Source organism: Perna viridis, chromosome 9 (genome assembly GCF_037379345.1).
Source record: "Perna viridis isolate PV_CMFRI_1.1 ecotype Kerala chromosome 9, ASM3737934v1, whole genome shotgun sequence".
In the NCBI taxonomy this organism is placed as follows: domain Eukaryota; kingdom Metazoa; phylum Mollusca; class Bivalvia; order Mytilida; family Mytilidae; genus Perna; species Perna viridis.
The window spans coordinates 28,719,147-28,735,864 of record NC_142453.1 but is presented as its reverse complement, the minus strand read 5'-3'; the positions used below and the strand labels follow the sequence as shown (position 1 = coordinate 28,735,864).

General features: G+C 32.5%; 2 protein-coding genes across 4 annotated transcripts in view; one reads left to right on the top strand and one right to left on the bottom strand.

Moving 5' to 3' along the window:
- Positions 1-7,528, bottom strand: part of LOC148607650 (uncharacterized) — a 26,865-nt gene extending 19,337 nt beyond the window's left edge. Inside the window, exons 1-4 of the mRNA XM_088546624.1 lie at positions 7,406-7,528; positions 3,186-3,878; positions 2,229-2,426; positions 517-641 (exon numbers count right to left, since the gene is read on the bottom strand). Of these exons, the coding sequence (XP_088402750.1) occupies positions 517-641; positions 2,229-2,426; positions 3,186-3,816 (954 nt within the window). The 5' untranslated portion in view covers positions 3,817-3,878; positions 7,406-7,528. The remainder of the gene's footprint in view (positions 1-516; positions 642-2,228; positions 2,427-3,185; positions 3,879-7,405) is intronic.
- Positions 4,197-16,718, top strand: LOC148607649 (uncharacterized). 3 transcript variants are annotated; one of them, XM_088546627.1, is made up of 5 exons: positions 4,197-6,404; positions 9,998-10,557; positions 11,239-11,353; positions 12,284-12,429; positions 13,641-16,718. In XM_088546627.1, the coding sequence occupies exons 2-5, from the start codon at positions 10,004-10,006 to the stop codon at positions 13,822-13,824; spliced, it is 999 nt and encodes a 332-aa protein (XP_088402753.1). In that variant the 5' UTR covers positions 4,197-6,404; positions 9,998-10,003; the 3' UTR covers positions 13,825-16,718. The 3 variants fall into 3 exon arrangements, with proteins under 3 accessions (XP_088402753.1, XP_088402751.1, XP_088402752.1); XM_088546625.1 differs by lacking the exon at positions 4,197-6,404 and adding an exon at positions 7,564-7,612; XM_088546626.1 differs by lacking the exon at positions 4,197-6,404 and adding an exon at positions 7,786-7,927.

Here is a 16,718-nt window from a genome sequence, read left to right as displayed (position 1 = left end):
CAAAAATATACCTTAGTATGAAATTGAAATACATGTACAAGTAGTACATTTCATTAAGCTTTTCCAAATTTTGGTCCCATTCCCAAAAGTAATATGCTCAAATTGTTGGCATTAAAATTCCCAACTGTGACTTGAAACATTGTCTTAAGATATGTACATGATTAGAATGGAAATTTGTCAGAAGCACAAAATCCTATAACCACTCTACTGTATAAAATTTGTCATCCAGGTGTCACCTCATGAACTTCAATACAATGGAAACTGTAATGGTCCTTATCAAGGGTTTTAATAAGAAATTATTTTTAAGATATTGTATGAAAATTTCTCCAGTGTATACGTTATTTCCCAGAAGTCAGAATTATCATGCTCTTTTTCCCAATAGCATGGGGAATGGTTCCTATGCCCCTTCCCCAAAACAGTAGAAAAATGACTGTTGATGAATATCTGCCTAAACTGAACAATACCTTCAGTAAGAAATATCATCTATAGTAAGTGACAAAAAGCACTAATATTAACCTGATTTAGCTGGTCTGGTGCATTCTGTTGTGACATATTCCCAGTATTACCATGACTTTTATGTGGCATTCTCTGTGGAGGTGTTCTCATTGGCCCTGTATCTTTGTTCATCACAACTTGGCCACCTAAATTTTAAACAATAGAATATGTTTTTTTTTCAATATGACTGGCACATGTGCTTATTAGCAATCTAATTTTAAAGGAAAACCATACCACAAACTTTGATACAAATTGTAGGTACCAGTACCAATTTTCCTGACATTACAAACATGTTTTTTTTTTAAATTTATATCAGTCAAATACATGTACATTGTACATAAACAAATATTTTCAACTTCACATTTAGTTAAGATATCAGTGGTTTTTCATACAAATGAAATCATTAGAAAAAATTTAGTACATTACATCAATAAATTCAATTCTGATGTAGGGATCAGTTGGGAGAAGAATTGGATCAAAGTCCCTTTATACTTCCAAATGCCATAAAAGGCACATAGGGAACTTAAGACTTTAATACCATTTTGATTTGAAATCAAATAGATCCTTTTCTGATTTCCATCAAAGGAGACCTTTCCAAAATGGTGTTTATATTGCAGTACATAATTGGTTCTTTGTATACAACTACTCAATCTGATTAAATCAGCTGTTATGATATGTTACACTGCCTTACGCTCCATCACATCTGAAGCAACCCGATAAGAGATCATGTCCAGGTGAACTTAGGTGATTGAATATTCAAATTTGGGTTGACCAATCAAAGTTGATCTAAACATATTGACAACTACTGAGATTATTTGAAAGAAAGTTATCAAGTAGTTTATTAATAATTATACTGTCCAAATTACATGTCTCTTCATCAAATTCAATATTCTAAGGCAAAAACACCAGTGAAAAATACAATTGTGTGCCACTGATAGTAATATTGTATGTGACCTACCCCACTAATATTAATATTGTATGTGACCTACCCCACTGATAATGATATTGTGTGTGACCAACATCACTGATAGTAATATTGTATGTGACCTACCCCACTGATCATAATATTGTATGTGACCTACCCTACTGATTGTAATATTGTGTGTGACCTACCCCACTGATAGTAATATTGTGTGTGACCTTCCCCACTGATAGTAATATTGTGTGTGACCTTCCCCACTGATAGTAATATTGTGTGTGACCTTCCCCACTGATAGTAATATTGTATGTGACCTACCCCACTAATATTAATATTGTATGTGACCTACCCCACTGATAATAATATTGTATGTGACCTACCCCACTGATAGTAATATTGTGTGTGACCTTCCCCACTGATAGTAATATTGTATGTGACCTACCCCACTAATATTAATATTGTATGTGACCTACCCCACTGATAATGATATTGTGTGTGACCAACATCACTGATAGTAATATTGTATGTGACCTACCCCACTGATAATGATATTGTGTGTGACCTTCCCCACTGATAGTAATATTGTATGTGACCTACCCCACTAATATTAATATTGTATGTGACCTACCCCACTGATAGTAATATTGTGTGTGACCTTCCCCACTGATAGTAATATTGTGTGTGACCTTCCCCACTGATAGTAATATTGTATGTGACCTTCCCCACTGATAATAATATTGTGTGTGACCTACCCCACTGATAGTAATATTGTATGTGACCTACCCCACTGACAGTAATATTGTATGTGACCTACCCCACTGATTTTTCCTCTGTTTAGCAATAACAGCCTGTATATTCTGTTGTTCTGATCTGAGGGATTCCAGTTGTGTCTGTTGTTGTCTCATTAACATTTCTTGTTGTTGAATCTGTAGTTGTCTTAAGTCCTTGAATCTCTGTAACAGCTTCGCTTGTTCAACAGCCTGTTGCTGTTCTAAAAGGTCCATGGATGTTTCTGTATATATATGGGACATTGTTTTGGTATGCATGAATATTCAAAATGTCCATTTTATCAACCACAGTACACATACACATACAAAGAAATGACATCAATTCCTTTTTATGATTTGTCGTATCCCAATATACTGTAAACACAGAATTTTGCTTTGCTAATTTCGGCAGATTTTGCAAAGTGAACATTTCCGCAGGTATTAATTTTTACTAATTACAAAAAAATGATTAGCATTATATGGTGTTACAAATCAAATTCACAAGTGCTAGTTTTCATGCTTTTCTGTCCACCACAAAAAATATCAAAAATCATGATGTTAACGGTAATCAAATTTGACAATAATATACTAAAGTCATAAATACAGCTAAATCTTTGGCTTTTTCACTTCATATCTTCCATGTTCCCACTTCTTTCCATGTCTGCATTGTTTTATTTAACTGCATTTCATTAACATGTAGATAATTAGTTAGTAGCAAAGTGATTCTCAATGTCATTTTAATTTTATTGGACATTTGGTCCAATAAAGAAGTTGCCTTTACTGGACCAAACTATATGTTACTGGTACCAGATTCTAAGTGTCTTCTTATTTATATTAGTCATTTTGTTCATTTCATATTGCTCAATGTACAACAGACATCCTTAATGACTACTAGCATACAGTTATGTGAATAAAGATGCAACATTAAAGTACAGCACCACTTTATAATTTTCTCTATTTCTACTAAAGAAGGCCCTTCATTGAAATAAGTAACAACAACTTACCTATTGTCCGATTCATATCATCCTGGTTCTGAGAAGCATCAAAGTTGACAGTCTGCATGAACATGTTTGGTGGTATATTGGCATTTAGCAATGGAAGACCAGCCATGTTAACAGCTGTAGAGTTCATTGTTTGGGCCATGGACCTTCCCATTGAAGTAAATGCAGGTATACCTTGGCCTGACATGGTGGAGTTATTCATATGGGATATTCCCTGATTGTGACCAGATATAGCAGTCGAATTCATAGGCTGCATACCAGCCATTAAGTTCATTGTAGCAGTACTAGATATTGATTGAGGTGTGGCAGTCATCATGTTATTCATCATTGCCGGGTGCATGCTTGCCATACTGTTCATCAAGGGTCCGTGGGAATTTGGATTAGGTCCAGCACCAACCATTCTATGGTTTGATGTTGACATTGGCATCATATTGTCACCACTACTTGTTTTATCCTTTGTACCAGGCTTAGTCATGCCTTGTTGAACATCTGCCCCAATCATCATTCCTTGTGACATTATCATATTCATGTTTGGTGCTCCATTGAAAGGCAAAGGACCATTTTTGTCTGGATCTAAAACAACCCCTGATCTTGCAGTCCATGCTGCAGAGTTTGGTCCAAAATAATTTTCCATTTTTATTAAGTAACCATGGTTATCACATCTTGCTAAATAACTTCAATTCAGTTTACCAGTACCTAAGATAAATAAAAAAATACACATAACCATAATGTCGAGTAAGTGTAACACACATTGATAAAAATAACATTGTTTTATAAATAGTAGACCAACAAATTAACATAAATGCACAGCTAATAATAGAACAAATAATTGAATGCAAAACTCATATGCCTTAACTGTATGTACATGTATGTTTAACAATGAAGGATGATTGATTTATCTAAATATCAAAATTTTCATTGAAACAAATCAAATATAAAGTAACTATAACTTAACATTATGTATACACTCTAAATATTAAATTCATAATTTTCAATTACATACATGTACATAAATAAATAAATAAATAAATACGAAAGTATTTTAAATCTACATGTTATGTCTAAAGTAATACAATTTAGTAAATTTTGTTATAAGTAAGAAAAACAAAAAATCTTTCCATAAAATATGTGAATCAATCAGCAGTCAATGTGATAAGTCAAGTCTAGCAAGCAATCACTGATTTTCACGGATCGGTTTGACAGATTGATGACTGCTTATTTAGTTGATCAATAATTAATGAGAGATTGCAATAATAGTTGCACAGATCAATTAAGGTACTGTACTCTATTTAATGAATCTTGAAGACATCCAAGTACTTTTTATTTCTGAAAGCATTGTAATTGATATTTCAGTTATGTGATGGGAAAATGACATTCAAATGAAAGATGTACTTCCATAGTATAAATATGAACAAAATATAGAACGGTGCAATCCATAATGTCATTAACAGAAGGGAGAGACCAGGATTGTTCTAAGAAATAACTATGATTTTTGGGGGGTTAGTAGGAAGACTTATACACAAGATAATGACCCTAATTAAGTACAGAAAATACACACTCAGTAAGAATATAACTATTATGAAGTAGGCATTGCCTATAAAAGTGAGTACCATGAGTTTCCTCATACTTGAAATTTCATTTTACCCTCAACAAGCAGTTTCATCAATATCCTGTTTTTTAAGTTACATAATTTGTACAGTTTTGGAACAATATCAGTTCCCTTTAGAAGGTGGAATATTTTACATAAAAACTATGACACATCAAAGATATTAGACTCAATTATACATTTACTCCAAGGCGATAAAGAATGCCTTTCCTATCTTAAAAGCTTTGCTTTGATTTGGATAATAAAATCAAAGTTATATTTATTCTGAGGCCTGCAGAGCCAGCAGAGAATGATACTTTTTTCTAATATTGTTACTTGTAATAGAAATTTCATAATATACATTCTGTAGATGAGATGAAAACTAACAGTTCCAATAACTTATTTTGGTAACTGTACACGGAACTTGATGTAGATTTTTAAAAGAACAAAATATACACATGCTTAAGAGATTTTATCAAAGAATACAAGAATAATGGAAAAAAAATCATTTTAAATTTGACACAATAAATCAGCTGAAAAACAAAAAAGCTAATTCATTTATTTTTTCTATCATCACACTGAAAGCATATTCAGTATGTATGCTTTGGAGGTGTCACCAACAAGACACACTTCAAATGGTATAATGTACCGTTACAAACATCTATCACGCATGACTGACTTGGTAAGATGAACTTCCACATTTCAAACTCTAATTTTTACAGTTGCTCAATATTTTCTGGTAAAATTAGGGTTATTCCTGGAGTAAGGATCAGAAAATTAGTTTTTTTCAGGTATGGTCTAAAATGTGTAAATCATTCTCATACCAATAAAATGTAGATTCATTTAATTTTTAAATGTTTTTTGGAAATTAGATTTTTTATTCAATTTCCTGTTTTCAAAATGGTCCAAAATCAAAGTCCAGTATTTTTATTATCTGTACAATTTATAAACATATTTTTACATTAGAAAACTATAATATTATAAAAAATATTCAAGGATGATGAATTAAAATCACATAAGACTCTGGTTTTGAGTCTTTATATTTTGTGTACACATTTTTTGATAGTACTGGGAAATATGGTACACGACTCAACCTCCCAACACTTAAAAAATTCTATTCAAATTCAATATAAAATCTTTCAAAACTTAACCAAAATCTTTAAGTGTTGTTTTAACTATTCATTTTTTTTCTTTTCAAATTCAAACATCTTATCTGTCCTGCTCTACCGAAGCGAAACGTGGAAAATGACCAAAAATGATGAAAACTTGGTAGACATTTTTCTCCATAAAAGCCTAAGGAGAATCTTAAAGATCTACTGGCCACAGAAGCTAACAAATGATGAGATGAGAAGAAAAGCTGACATGGAAAAGATAAGTGTTACCATCAAGCGAAGAAGATGGAAATGGCTGGAACATGTACTACGGATGGATAATACCAGGCACGCAAAGATAGCCATCTCATGGACACCAGGTGGTAAAAGACCAAAGGAAACCTGGAGAAGAACCATTGAAAAAGAAAGACAAGATCTAGGATTTTAGTCATGGACTGAAGCAACCAGGGTGGCAAGCGAAAGAGACAGATGGAGAGGACTTGTTAACGGCCCGAATCTCCTCAAGGAGAGACTTAAATAAGTCAAGTAAGTCAAAGTTAACCTCTCAATGTTTTCAGAAAAAAGTATAATTTGGACAGAAAATGGTAAATATTAGCTACGTACTATAACATCTCGTTACACATTTTAGGCCTATGAAAAAAAGAAAACCCATCAAATAATAAATATTAGAAAAATATAAATCATTTTCATGACTAGGAATACACAATATTCCAAAATGGAAAATCCTACTGGACAAAAGCTGGTACATGTATTATAATAAACATAAACATGTACTGGTTACGCATTTTAGACATATCAGTAATTTTTCATTATTCATAAAATTTTGCTACATACAGAGTATACCAGGATTTTCCTGTCACCAATATGATTTTAGGCTAAGCCTATGGTGGACAGTCTTTCCAAAGGTTCAGTTTTTTTTGTTTTTTTTCAGGACATTCAGTCCTGTGATTACATACAATTTTCAGGACCAAACCAAGTTTTGCGATCCATTTTGACCTGAATCAAGAATGACTAATATCGGAAATTTTCTGGACTTCCAGTCTGGCGTTCTCGATTTTTTACCGGTCCTGTCACATTTTTACCAGTGATATCAGATGGTCCAACGAACCTTCGGAAAGACTGGGTGGACCGAGCTAAATATTGTTTACAACATAACAGCACCTCCACACTGCCACAACTGTTTACTTCTGCGTCAACAAATTTCATCACTTCTGTCAGAATATTTTTCCGCCTTTCATACATATACATTGTGTATTTGTGGTTTTAACATTCTTTACATACAGGACGTTGGTTTAAGCTCAGTCCATATTATAAATAACTCAATTCAAATTAACAAAGCACATGAGAATAAACATTTTGGTCAAGTGAAATTCAGTATCCTTCATGCTCATACAGAGCAACTGGCAACTGGCATCACTTCCACTTGAACAGAAAACAAGTTCCTGCATGAGCCATAACACAATAAAATATCCAGCTTCAGCAAAATTAAAAACCAATGATTAGTGCAGAAATAATTTTTGATTTACCTATTGAACGTTTTATACGGTTGAATTCTCCCCAGTAAATATCTATCGCATTAGTATCATGGGTTAATTCTATTTTCATGTATCAACAGTCAACTTATTTTGACCGGAAGTATTAAGATCTCTGTCATTAAGAACTAAAAATCTCCTTCAGTTTCCTTTGTCATTCAAACGCTCACGTGAAGAAGCACCTGTAGCAGACAGTTCGAGGTGAAATAATTTTCTTAACTTTTTTTTAATGTTGAGTTTAAACCGTCCCTTGTTATATAGCCCTTAGTAAATAAGAATTCATGTTTCTAATTATTTAAACAAAATGTTTAATTATTTTTTTTCTTATAAAAATACTAATAATGAAAAACTGTCATGCGATGATGTTATTTCGATGCCCATGCCATGGCCATGGAATTGGTACATGTGCACTTACAGTGTATTTTGTTCGCTGGAAAATATATTATATAATTTTACGTATCGTCAATATTATAGCCGACTGCTTTAATGGTTTCATTGCAGTGTGCATAATAACATGTAATGTTTTGTTAATATTTACTTACTGTACTACTATTTGTTTAAAGGGTTATTTTGGGAACCGGTAATCAAAAGAATGTAATCCAGGGACAAAGACCAGACATGGAAAACAGACTTACATAACAAAGAACATAAAGTAACTAAAAATCATACATACAAAGTAAGAAAAGCAAATGAGCAACTCAGACTCCACTAAAAACTGGGAGCATGGACGTGTTTGTTGGGGTTTAACGTCCGAGCAGCAATATTTCAGCTATATTCAGACAATGAACATGAAATGAAGAAAAAAAAAGGATGGGTCACAAGGCTAATAGGGTCGTCAAATTTTGATTGCCACTGGAAAAAAGGGGGATGGGTAAGGTAGGGCAATTTAGCCTCCTGTGGCGGAGCGCAAAGGTTCCTACTCCTATCGAATACCACAGCAGGGTTTTTTAACGTGCCAGGAACGTGGCATCTTTCCCAACACAGTGCACCACTATGGTTTGCGGTCAGATTTTCCGTATTATAGCCTGACAATCCCAGCATGTAACATGGCTCTGGCATAACGTATGAGTTGTGTTATGAACACTCCATATGCAGGTTATGGATCTTTAAAAGATCTTTTGAGTTCGTGTTATATATACATATACTATGTCAAAATAAAATATTAGAATTGAAAATTTAATTCGTCGAAAAATCAAGGCTCTCATGGGGTAAGTTATTATACAAAATAATTTGACACAATACATAGTAATAGTATCATAGACCTATATTCAAAGAGATTAGAAGACATCAAAATCTGATGCTTTATCCTGCAACTAGGTCTATAATAGTACTGTGAAAGTACTATTGCTGGATAGGCCATACCACAAAATTTGGTTCCTAATGAAAGAGTAATCAAGGGAACCAAGGTTATAGCAGTAATAAAAAAAAATGTAATCCAGGGACAAAGACCAGATATGGAAAACAGACATACACAACAAAGAACATAAAGTAACTAAAATCATACATACAAAGTAACAAAAGCAAATGAGCAACTCAGACTCCACTAAAAACTGGAAGCATGGACCAGGTGCACCGGTAGGGTAATTGTCCTCTGCTTTTCTAGAAACACCCGCCAAGTTGCTCATAAAAAGTCAAGTCTGGGGTAGATAAACGAGGAAAGGAAAACTATGACCCGTTGAATAAATCAGTTTTCATGGTGCAGATTGATACCCCATAACAATCCACGAGTTCATCATGACAACAATTAAACTTCTGTAGTGATGACTTCAATCTTGTAGCAACATAACCCTGTTCCAGAAGCCTATTTGTTAGAGTTATAGCACGATACAAAAAGTCTGCGTAGTTTCTACAAGCTCTGACATAACGAAAGGAGATTTCCATTGATGTGTATACTGAAAACCTCAAAACCATGAATTAAAGAATCCACAAACTCGTCTTTCTTTTATTCTGAAGAAGTATCATCATTCTGTATCCATGGATTTTGTTACTTTTTTTGTTTGGGCTTTTCATAGCTGACAGATGTGTTTACACTTGTTGAAGACCTTTTGTTGATCTCTGAAAGAACATGTAATTACGGGTTTAGGTACATTTGCTCCTTTGTTGCATTTCACCATATCCATTCCTTTTCGTAGTGTAGTTAGTGATAAATAACTGTAAAAAAATAAAACTTATGTAGTGCTCCATATAAGAATCGTGTAAAATGTAATTCATAGTTGGAAAACCTACATATTTTTATTTTTGATATTTTGTTTAAAACATACTAAACAAAAATTAACATGTGGTTTTTCATGTAACCGCTTTTCATAAGAGATTTTAAATTATAAAGAATGTACTGTAGAATTCAAAATAAAGGGAGATAAACTCTGTAAATGACACTAAAATACAGTAGAAGCCATTGGATTTTCAATGTGAATTATCTCCTTAGAGCAGACAGATTGAAATGAATGATTATACATTTCATCATGTCTTGATAAATGAAAAAATTACCAGTAATTGCTTTCAAAAAATATATTGAATTGATGGTGCTTTTGAAAAATTATTTTTATCAACATTATTTTATTGTTGAATATTTTTTTTTTCTTACAGAATGTTATGGCTGATGTTTTGCTGTATGTTATTATTGACAACAGAATATGTCATTACTCTGTGTACTCAAGGCAGTTAGCCAATGTTACTTTTGGTTTCGAGGAAGTTGGTATAGCTCTCATTCTGAATAGACTGACGGAGAAAATACATCCTTGCCTTCTGAAGATAGTACCAAGTGTATATAGTCCATGCACAACATCACATTTCATTGGTACCACTCCGTCCATTCCTTATGATCAGAGTATTCGTCGCAATTCACTGAGGGCTGTTGCCCTTACTCCTGGAGTTTGTTGTGGTATAGGTGCTACAGAAATATGTCCTATATATAAATCAACAATTCAACTAGAGGCTCACTTGGCCTCATGTATAACCTCAGAGCTTAAGTGGTCATTTAAATTTAGACGAAGATTTTTGAAGCGTCTGAAGAAACTTTCACCTTTTGAATATGTTTTCCAGCCAAGTGAAGGCCCATTCTCCGAAATATTTGATGGAGTATTAGAAGTGCCCTATGTTGTGGAAATGCAACCTCAGTATCCAAAACAAAAGATTGATTTTGCATGGTAAGAATAAAAAGATTAATGTTCATATTATTTCAAAGAAAATTCTTCATAACCAGTGTTTAGATTAATGAAATAATAGAATGCAGTGAATATTTATGTGTTTCGTCAAAGAGACCACTGTGTATTTTGGAAATATCAATGAAAATGTAACAATTTCATTTTTACCAATATTACATTCAGGTGCATCTCAAATACTTCAATTTAGTTTATATAATTCTATATTTTTCAAATTTAGATTTGAAAAATTCGAAAAGAAAGGATTTTGATATTATGCTATTTGAAAAAGAAATGAGGGGACTTAATTACATTTTAGAAAACGTTTTAACTTTAATACCTCTTAAACATGCAAGTATAGCTGAAAATGATGAAGATAAGATTTGTAAGGGACAAATATATACCCATTACTTTGCAAAAACAATACAGTGATTGTGATGTCCATCTGCACATTTTCTATCCACATTTTCTTTAAGGTATTTTGACTGCAACTTTGAGTACATGTAGGTTTGTCATATCATGGAATTCAATATCAGACTGAAGCGACATCAACTTCCTGTTTGAAAGTTTGTATATATATTGACCATATGTAAGACGGATGAAGAGTGAAAGAGATATACTTTATATAGCTTTGCTTACAGTTTTCCTACATGTATTTTGCTAATTGATACCATTAAAACAATTCAGGTACTACAGAATGCAGGGCATGCTGATTAAGAGAATGCAATTAGAAGAAGCTATGTGTTGGCTGTCTACACTTGGTGGTGCTTACTCTTCACTAGGAGATTATTATGAATCTCATGTAAGTAGAAATACAAATTCTTTGATTCAGTGTGGTACTTGCATAAGGATAACTGGCATTAAATTTTTGTATTCATATTGCTTACCAAGTGACTGTTTTGTTTTGACCTGCATTTTACAGTTGATCCTGACTTATCAAAGACCACATTGAAGTGTCATGATTAGCGGTAAAATTTAGGCCACTTCATCATAGTTAATTGGTACACAATCTCACAGTGAAAAAGAGTTATCTTTGTGCAAAATGGAGAATCCCAGACACCTTTATGGCAGATCTCAGAATTCTTTAACTCCACAGAGCCTTGTTTAATAATTTTATCTTACACTCAGTTGATTGGGATTTCCCTATTTTACTCTCGTGTTAGATTGTTAATGTGCAGACTTGATTTTTTCTGCTTTTTAGCGGAATTCCGCTATTTTAAATCTGAATTTTACCATCACAATTCATTTTTTTACTGTATATTTACTTCTGATTTTGCCTATTTCATCTTTGTTGACTTCATGAAATCACGTCTGAATGTATGAGTTCATTAAAAATGGAATTAGTGAGATTCTCCCATGTACTGAATCTAACTTAGTTATTAGATTCCTGTCTCTCTGCCATTCTTTTAGATTTGCTCTCATTGAGATCTGAAATATGTTTTCTACGAAGTTTTTAATTCTTTGAGTTCTTTTTTGTGCTTGATCTAACCATGCATCAAATTTTCAATGTTGCTTCATGATAGCAAATTTATTTTGTGTATAAAGTCTTACATGTCACGCAAAATTTTAAATCACATTCAAAATTCTTATATATATATATATATCAATGTTGGTTGTTGTTTCCACACCTGCCAAAGAAGTTTGAGATTTAGCCTCGGCAGTTGTATCAAGCATTGCCTATGGAGCATTTTATATGCACATGTATTTAACATTATGACTTCTAAATTTATAGGCAATTGTTGCTGGCAAGATATCCATGAAACAGCTGAAGATTGCTTTAGAGTTGGCTGATCCAGCAACTGTCTCGAGGTGCAAATTGTTCTTTGCTCTGTCTCTGATGCAACAAGGCCATTATCAGAAGAGTAGATTTATTATTAGGTAAATTTCTATAAGTGTGTGAGACTAACTTCAAAGCCTGCTTGTTGTAATGTTTGTTTTCTGAAGTTAAATACAGGGTTTATGCGCTAGGTCATCTTTCCCATATGCACTATACATGTAACGGTATGCTGCTTCATCTTGATGTATTGCAGTGTGTGTAAGCTTTTCATCTCTGTCATTCTTTTACTTTCTTTTAACCTGAAGTTAAACAATTTTGTTATTCAGAATTTTCACAGCAAAAATCTTTGCAACTCTTTGTTAAAAAGATTAGAAATTTGGTATGCAGGTTTGATATGATTGCTTGTACTGTGTGTAAGCATCTTGGCTTAGAAGCACATCAGCTTTTTCATTGCTGAGACAATGTTGTTGTATTTTAAATTATTTAATTATTTGGGGGGTTTTGTAACTTTTTGTCTCATTAATCTCAGCATGAGTATGATTTAAAATTCAATATGCTCCTTTATCTTCATTGGTAGTAGTTTGTATAAGATATTTGGCTGGGTTGCATATCCACCTCCAGTTTGCTGAAACAATTGTCTGCTTTTTTAGGGTGTCTGTCCCATAAATTTTAGTTGCAAAAACCTCAGTATTTTATTTTGATAGGTTGTAACATATGTTCACTTCGTTACCCTGTTGAACATCTACACAGCCAAATATGCCACACATGAGAATCATATGGTTTGTGACATATGGTAATCATATGAAATGATTGTCATATGATTATCATATGTTTCAGTTATCGTTTGATTATCACATGTTTATCATATGATATGATACAGTAATCATATGAGTATATACTTCCTGTTTGCTGTAACATTTTAGGGTTATGTAAACTTTTGTTGCGAAATTCTCAGCATGGTTTCTTCTCAGTGACTTCAAATTAATATAATGGGGCATGTGTGTCTTATGTACCATTTTGGTTAATTTTTTAAATATTTCATATGCATTTACATTGTATCCCCCCTGGTATACAGTGAAACCTGTCTAAAAAAACCTTTTTTATACAGATGCTTTTTAAAGTTTCTATATATATATATCAATTTAAATGTATTTTGTACCGTGTTAAACTGAACACCTGTCTCGACCAAACCAATTTTCAAGTCCGTAACGGTTTTGGTTATACAGGTTTCATTGCATATAACATTTAATTTACAACACTTCTGTTCTACGATTTTTACTATCATGTTTTATGTTTATTTTTTTTTTTGCAGAGGACAACTAAGGTTTGCAAAAAGGTTAGAGGTTCCAGATGTCAAGCTTGTAGCTATGTGTCGTGGATTAAAGGCAAAAGTTGATTTTCTCATCAATAATAACCAAACTTTACCTCTTAAACAATCAGAAACTAAAAACTTAAAAGGAGTAAATGGTAATTTCTCTGTTGTTGATGTCAGATAGCAATTTTTTTTCAAATTTAAAGTGAGTTGTTAGTCTTGTCATAGACAGGCTTGATTATCCGGTTAGTCAAAAGTATCTTTATATGTCCCCCACAAAGTGGAAGGTATGTAGTGATCATGCTGTATGTCTCTTCATCCCCAGGTCCTATTCCCAACTGAAAAATGAAATTTTCCTAATTATTGTATGATGCCATTGTGCATCTTTGGTTTTCCTTCTTTTTCTTGATGCAAACATTGACATTGTCATCCCAAAGGGATCTTCTAACCTGGAAGTCCTCTAACACAATAGAATATATTCCATGAAACTTTTACTGATCAGATGATACCATTTTGCATATTCAATTTTGTTTTTCCATCTGAATGACTTTAGTTGTTTCATATATTGTCTCTATGGAGGGGAGTTGAGGGTTTCGCCAGGTGAGCTATGCTCACAGTTTTTTTCTAGTTTCATCTGTGTGAATTGTTTTATTTGTTTGCTTGTTTTTATTTGATTTGTTTCTTTGAGGTTTGTTATTTCAATATAAAAATCGTGCTTTCTTTGAAGTGTATTATAAAAACATATGATCCTTTCCTGCTTTTTTCTAATTCCACAATGTATTTTCACTGGCTGTTCATTATGTTTACAATTTTAATGGGTAAAAGTACATGTATTAATTGGCCTTTACTGAAACTTTGGACTAAGGAAGATTGATATGTTCTTCTTAAACTTTGGAATGTATAGGGTTACTATGATTTTGTATTTATTTTTTTTATTGATGGCTGACTTTTTATTATTACAGCAAATACAGTGATGATGTTCAGAGTTGGTCTTCCATTGATTTATCTAGTCATATCTCTATGCATAATTTATAATTTTCTTCCTGAAGAAAAAAATCTATGTGTGAATTTTATTGGATATAATTATGTTTATACATGGATATATTATTGATATTAATACATAATACAATAATGTACCTATGTAAAATTGTGTGACAAATCCAGTGACAATATGTTATATATACTTTTAATATGGGATATCTTGCCAGTATTTCAGGTGTAACAGTTAAAAAGAAAGAATCACTATACATTTGTAAAACATATAGAACAATTCATAGACTTAAAAAAGATGTATTTACAAAATGCACTGGTGAAGTTGGTTTAAAGTGATTACCAACTGATGGTTCAGTCAGGGTTTGGCACTAAAACTAGCCCTGTGGTTGTATTACCAGAATATTTTAAACATAATTATTGGAGTAGGTTTTCATGACATTATATTTTCTGTTTTCTTAACAGGGGTTTCACCTATAACATCAAGTTTATTACTTAATTATTTTTTTGTGTGAATATGACAACTGTAGCCATTAGCTTGTTAAATATCTGAAGTACTAGTTCACAAGCCTGCCTCAGTAATCCAAAGGGTTAGTCAAAATTCTAAGTCATTATTGAAAGAAGTTACAACATACAAAAGTAATGATTTAAGATGGAATAAGTCTGTGTCAAAAACTTACATAATCTGATCAAGTTAAACTTGTAACTATAATTGTTCCATTCAGTCACTGCATGTAGAATTTTAACCTAATTTTGTGGCAACTTATGTAGGTGCACCTACACTCTTTAGTCATCACCTTTGTCTTGTGGTTACTTAAAAGTGCTAGAAGAACTATGTAATTAGGCCATTTAGAGTTAATTTTAGGTTTTCTGGTCATTTTTCATGAGAACCAGTGTGAGAAGGAGGCATTACTTTATATCTTATTGAAAGTCTCATAAGTGATCAGTGTGCTTTATGCATTGTTCATAGCCAGAAGAAATTATGATGGATCCTCAGAAGAGATGATGGAAGGCCTGAGAACCAAGATATTAACTTGAATAGCCTTATTTTTAAGTAATAGATATTGAGAACAAAGTAATGGTAATTCAACTTTCACCTCCAAAGCTCAGTGAGCCCTATTTCAGTCTGACAGAAAGTGACCTGTAATACCTAGTAAGGATCTTTACTACATTTGTAGTTTTTATATTTAACCAAAAACAAAATGTTTATCTTTTTATGCATGTAACTCACATCTTAAAGCTTTGTAAAATTGTCCAGATAAATAAATTCTAGTTTGAAACTGCAAAAGATGTGATTATGTGACAGTTTCTGTAAAAATCAGGCGGTAGGTGAAACATGGTATGAAAAAAAAAACAAAAAAACACTGTTTTAAAATTGAAATTTGACTATTTGCACCATCAGAAACAAGGAAAATGGACAAGATTTTCCATATCTTGCTGGACCATCGAGTTTCATAGAAATGCACTGAAAATGAACATTTCAAGGGCAGATAACTCTGTCAAAAACTCTGTCATCTAACATTCTATTGAAAAAATAGCAAAGACAGTGATGCAGAGATCAAAGAATGGTTTATTCAAACCTTGAGGGAAATTATATTTTGACATGCTTCTTTCTGATTTTTCTCATTTTGTCAGATTCTTACAATGACTTGTACCTAATATTTTCAACTTTATATTCTTTCATGTTCCACCTACTTCATACTACTGTTACTGTCAACCTTTGATCATGATTTACTATTCAAAATACCATGGAGAAATGAATGTCAAAAAAATGTATCTTGTTTATACTTATACACCATTGGTTTCAGATGCTGACTAACTAATTGTTATTGATATGTTGTGTAATTATGCATTAATTTTATGTCAGGATTATCAAGCATTAAAATTGAATTATGGGAAAAGAAATGCCTAGCCCTTTAATAACATTCATAGTACTAGTGCTCCTAAGGTTTAGGGTAGTGAGTAGAGAGTTTTATTTGGAATGTTTTAATAAAAATGTATAGAGTTATTTATTTTTGCTCATTTTTGTTACCTTTGATATAATCAAGGACATTGTTATTTAATAAAATAAAAGACTATTTTATGTGA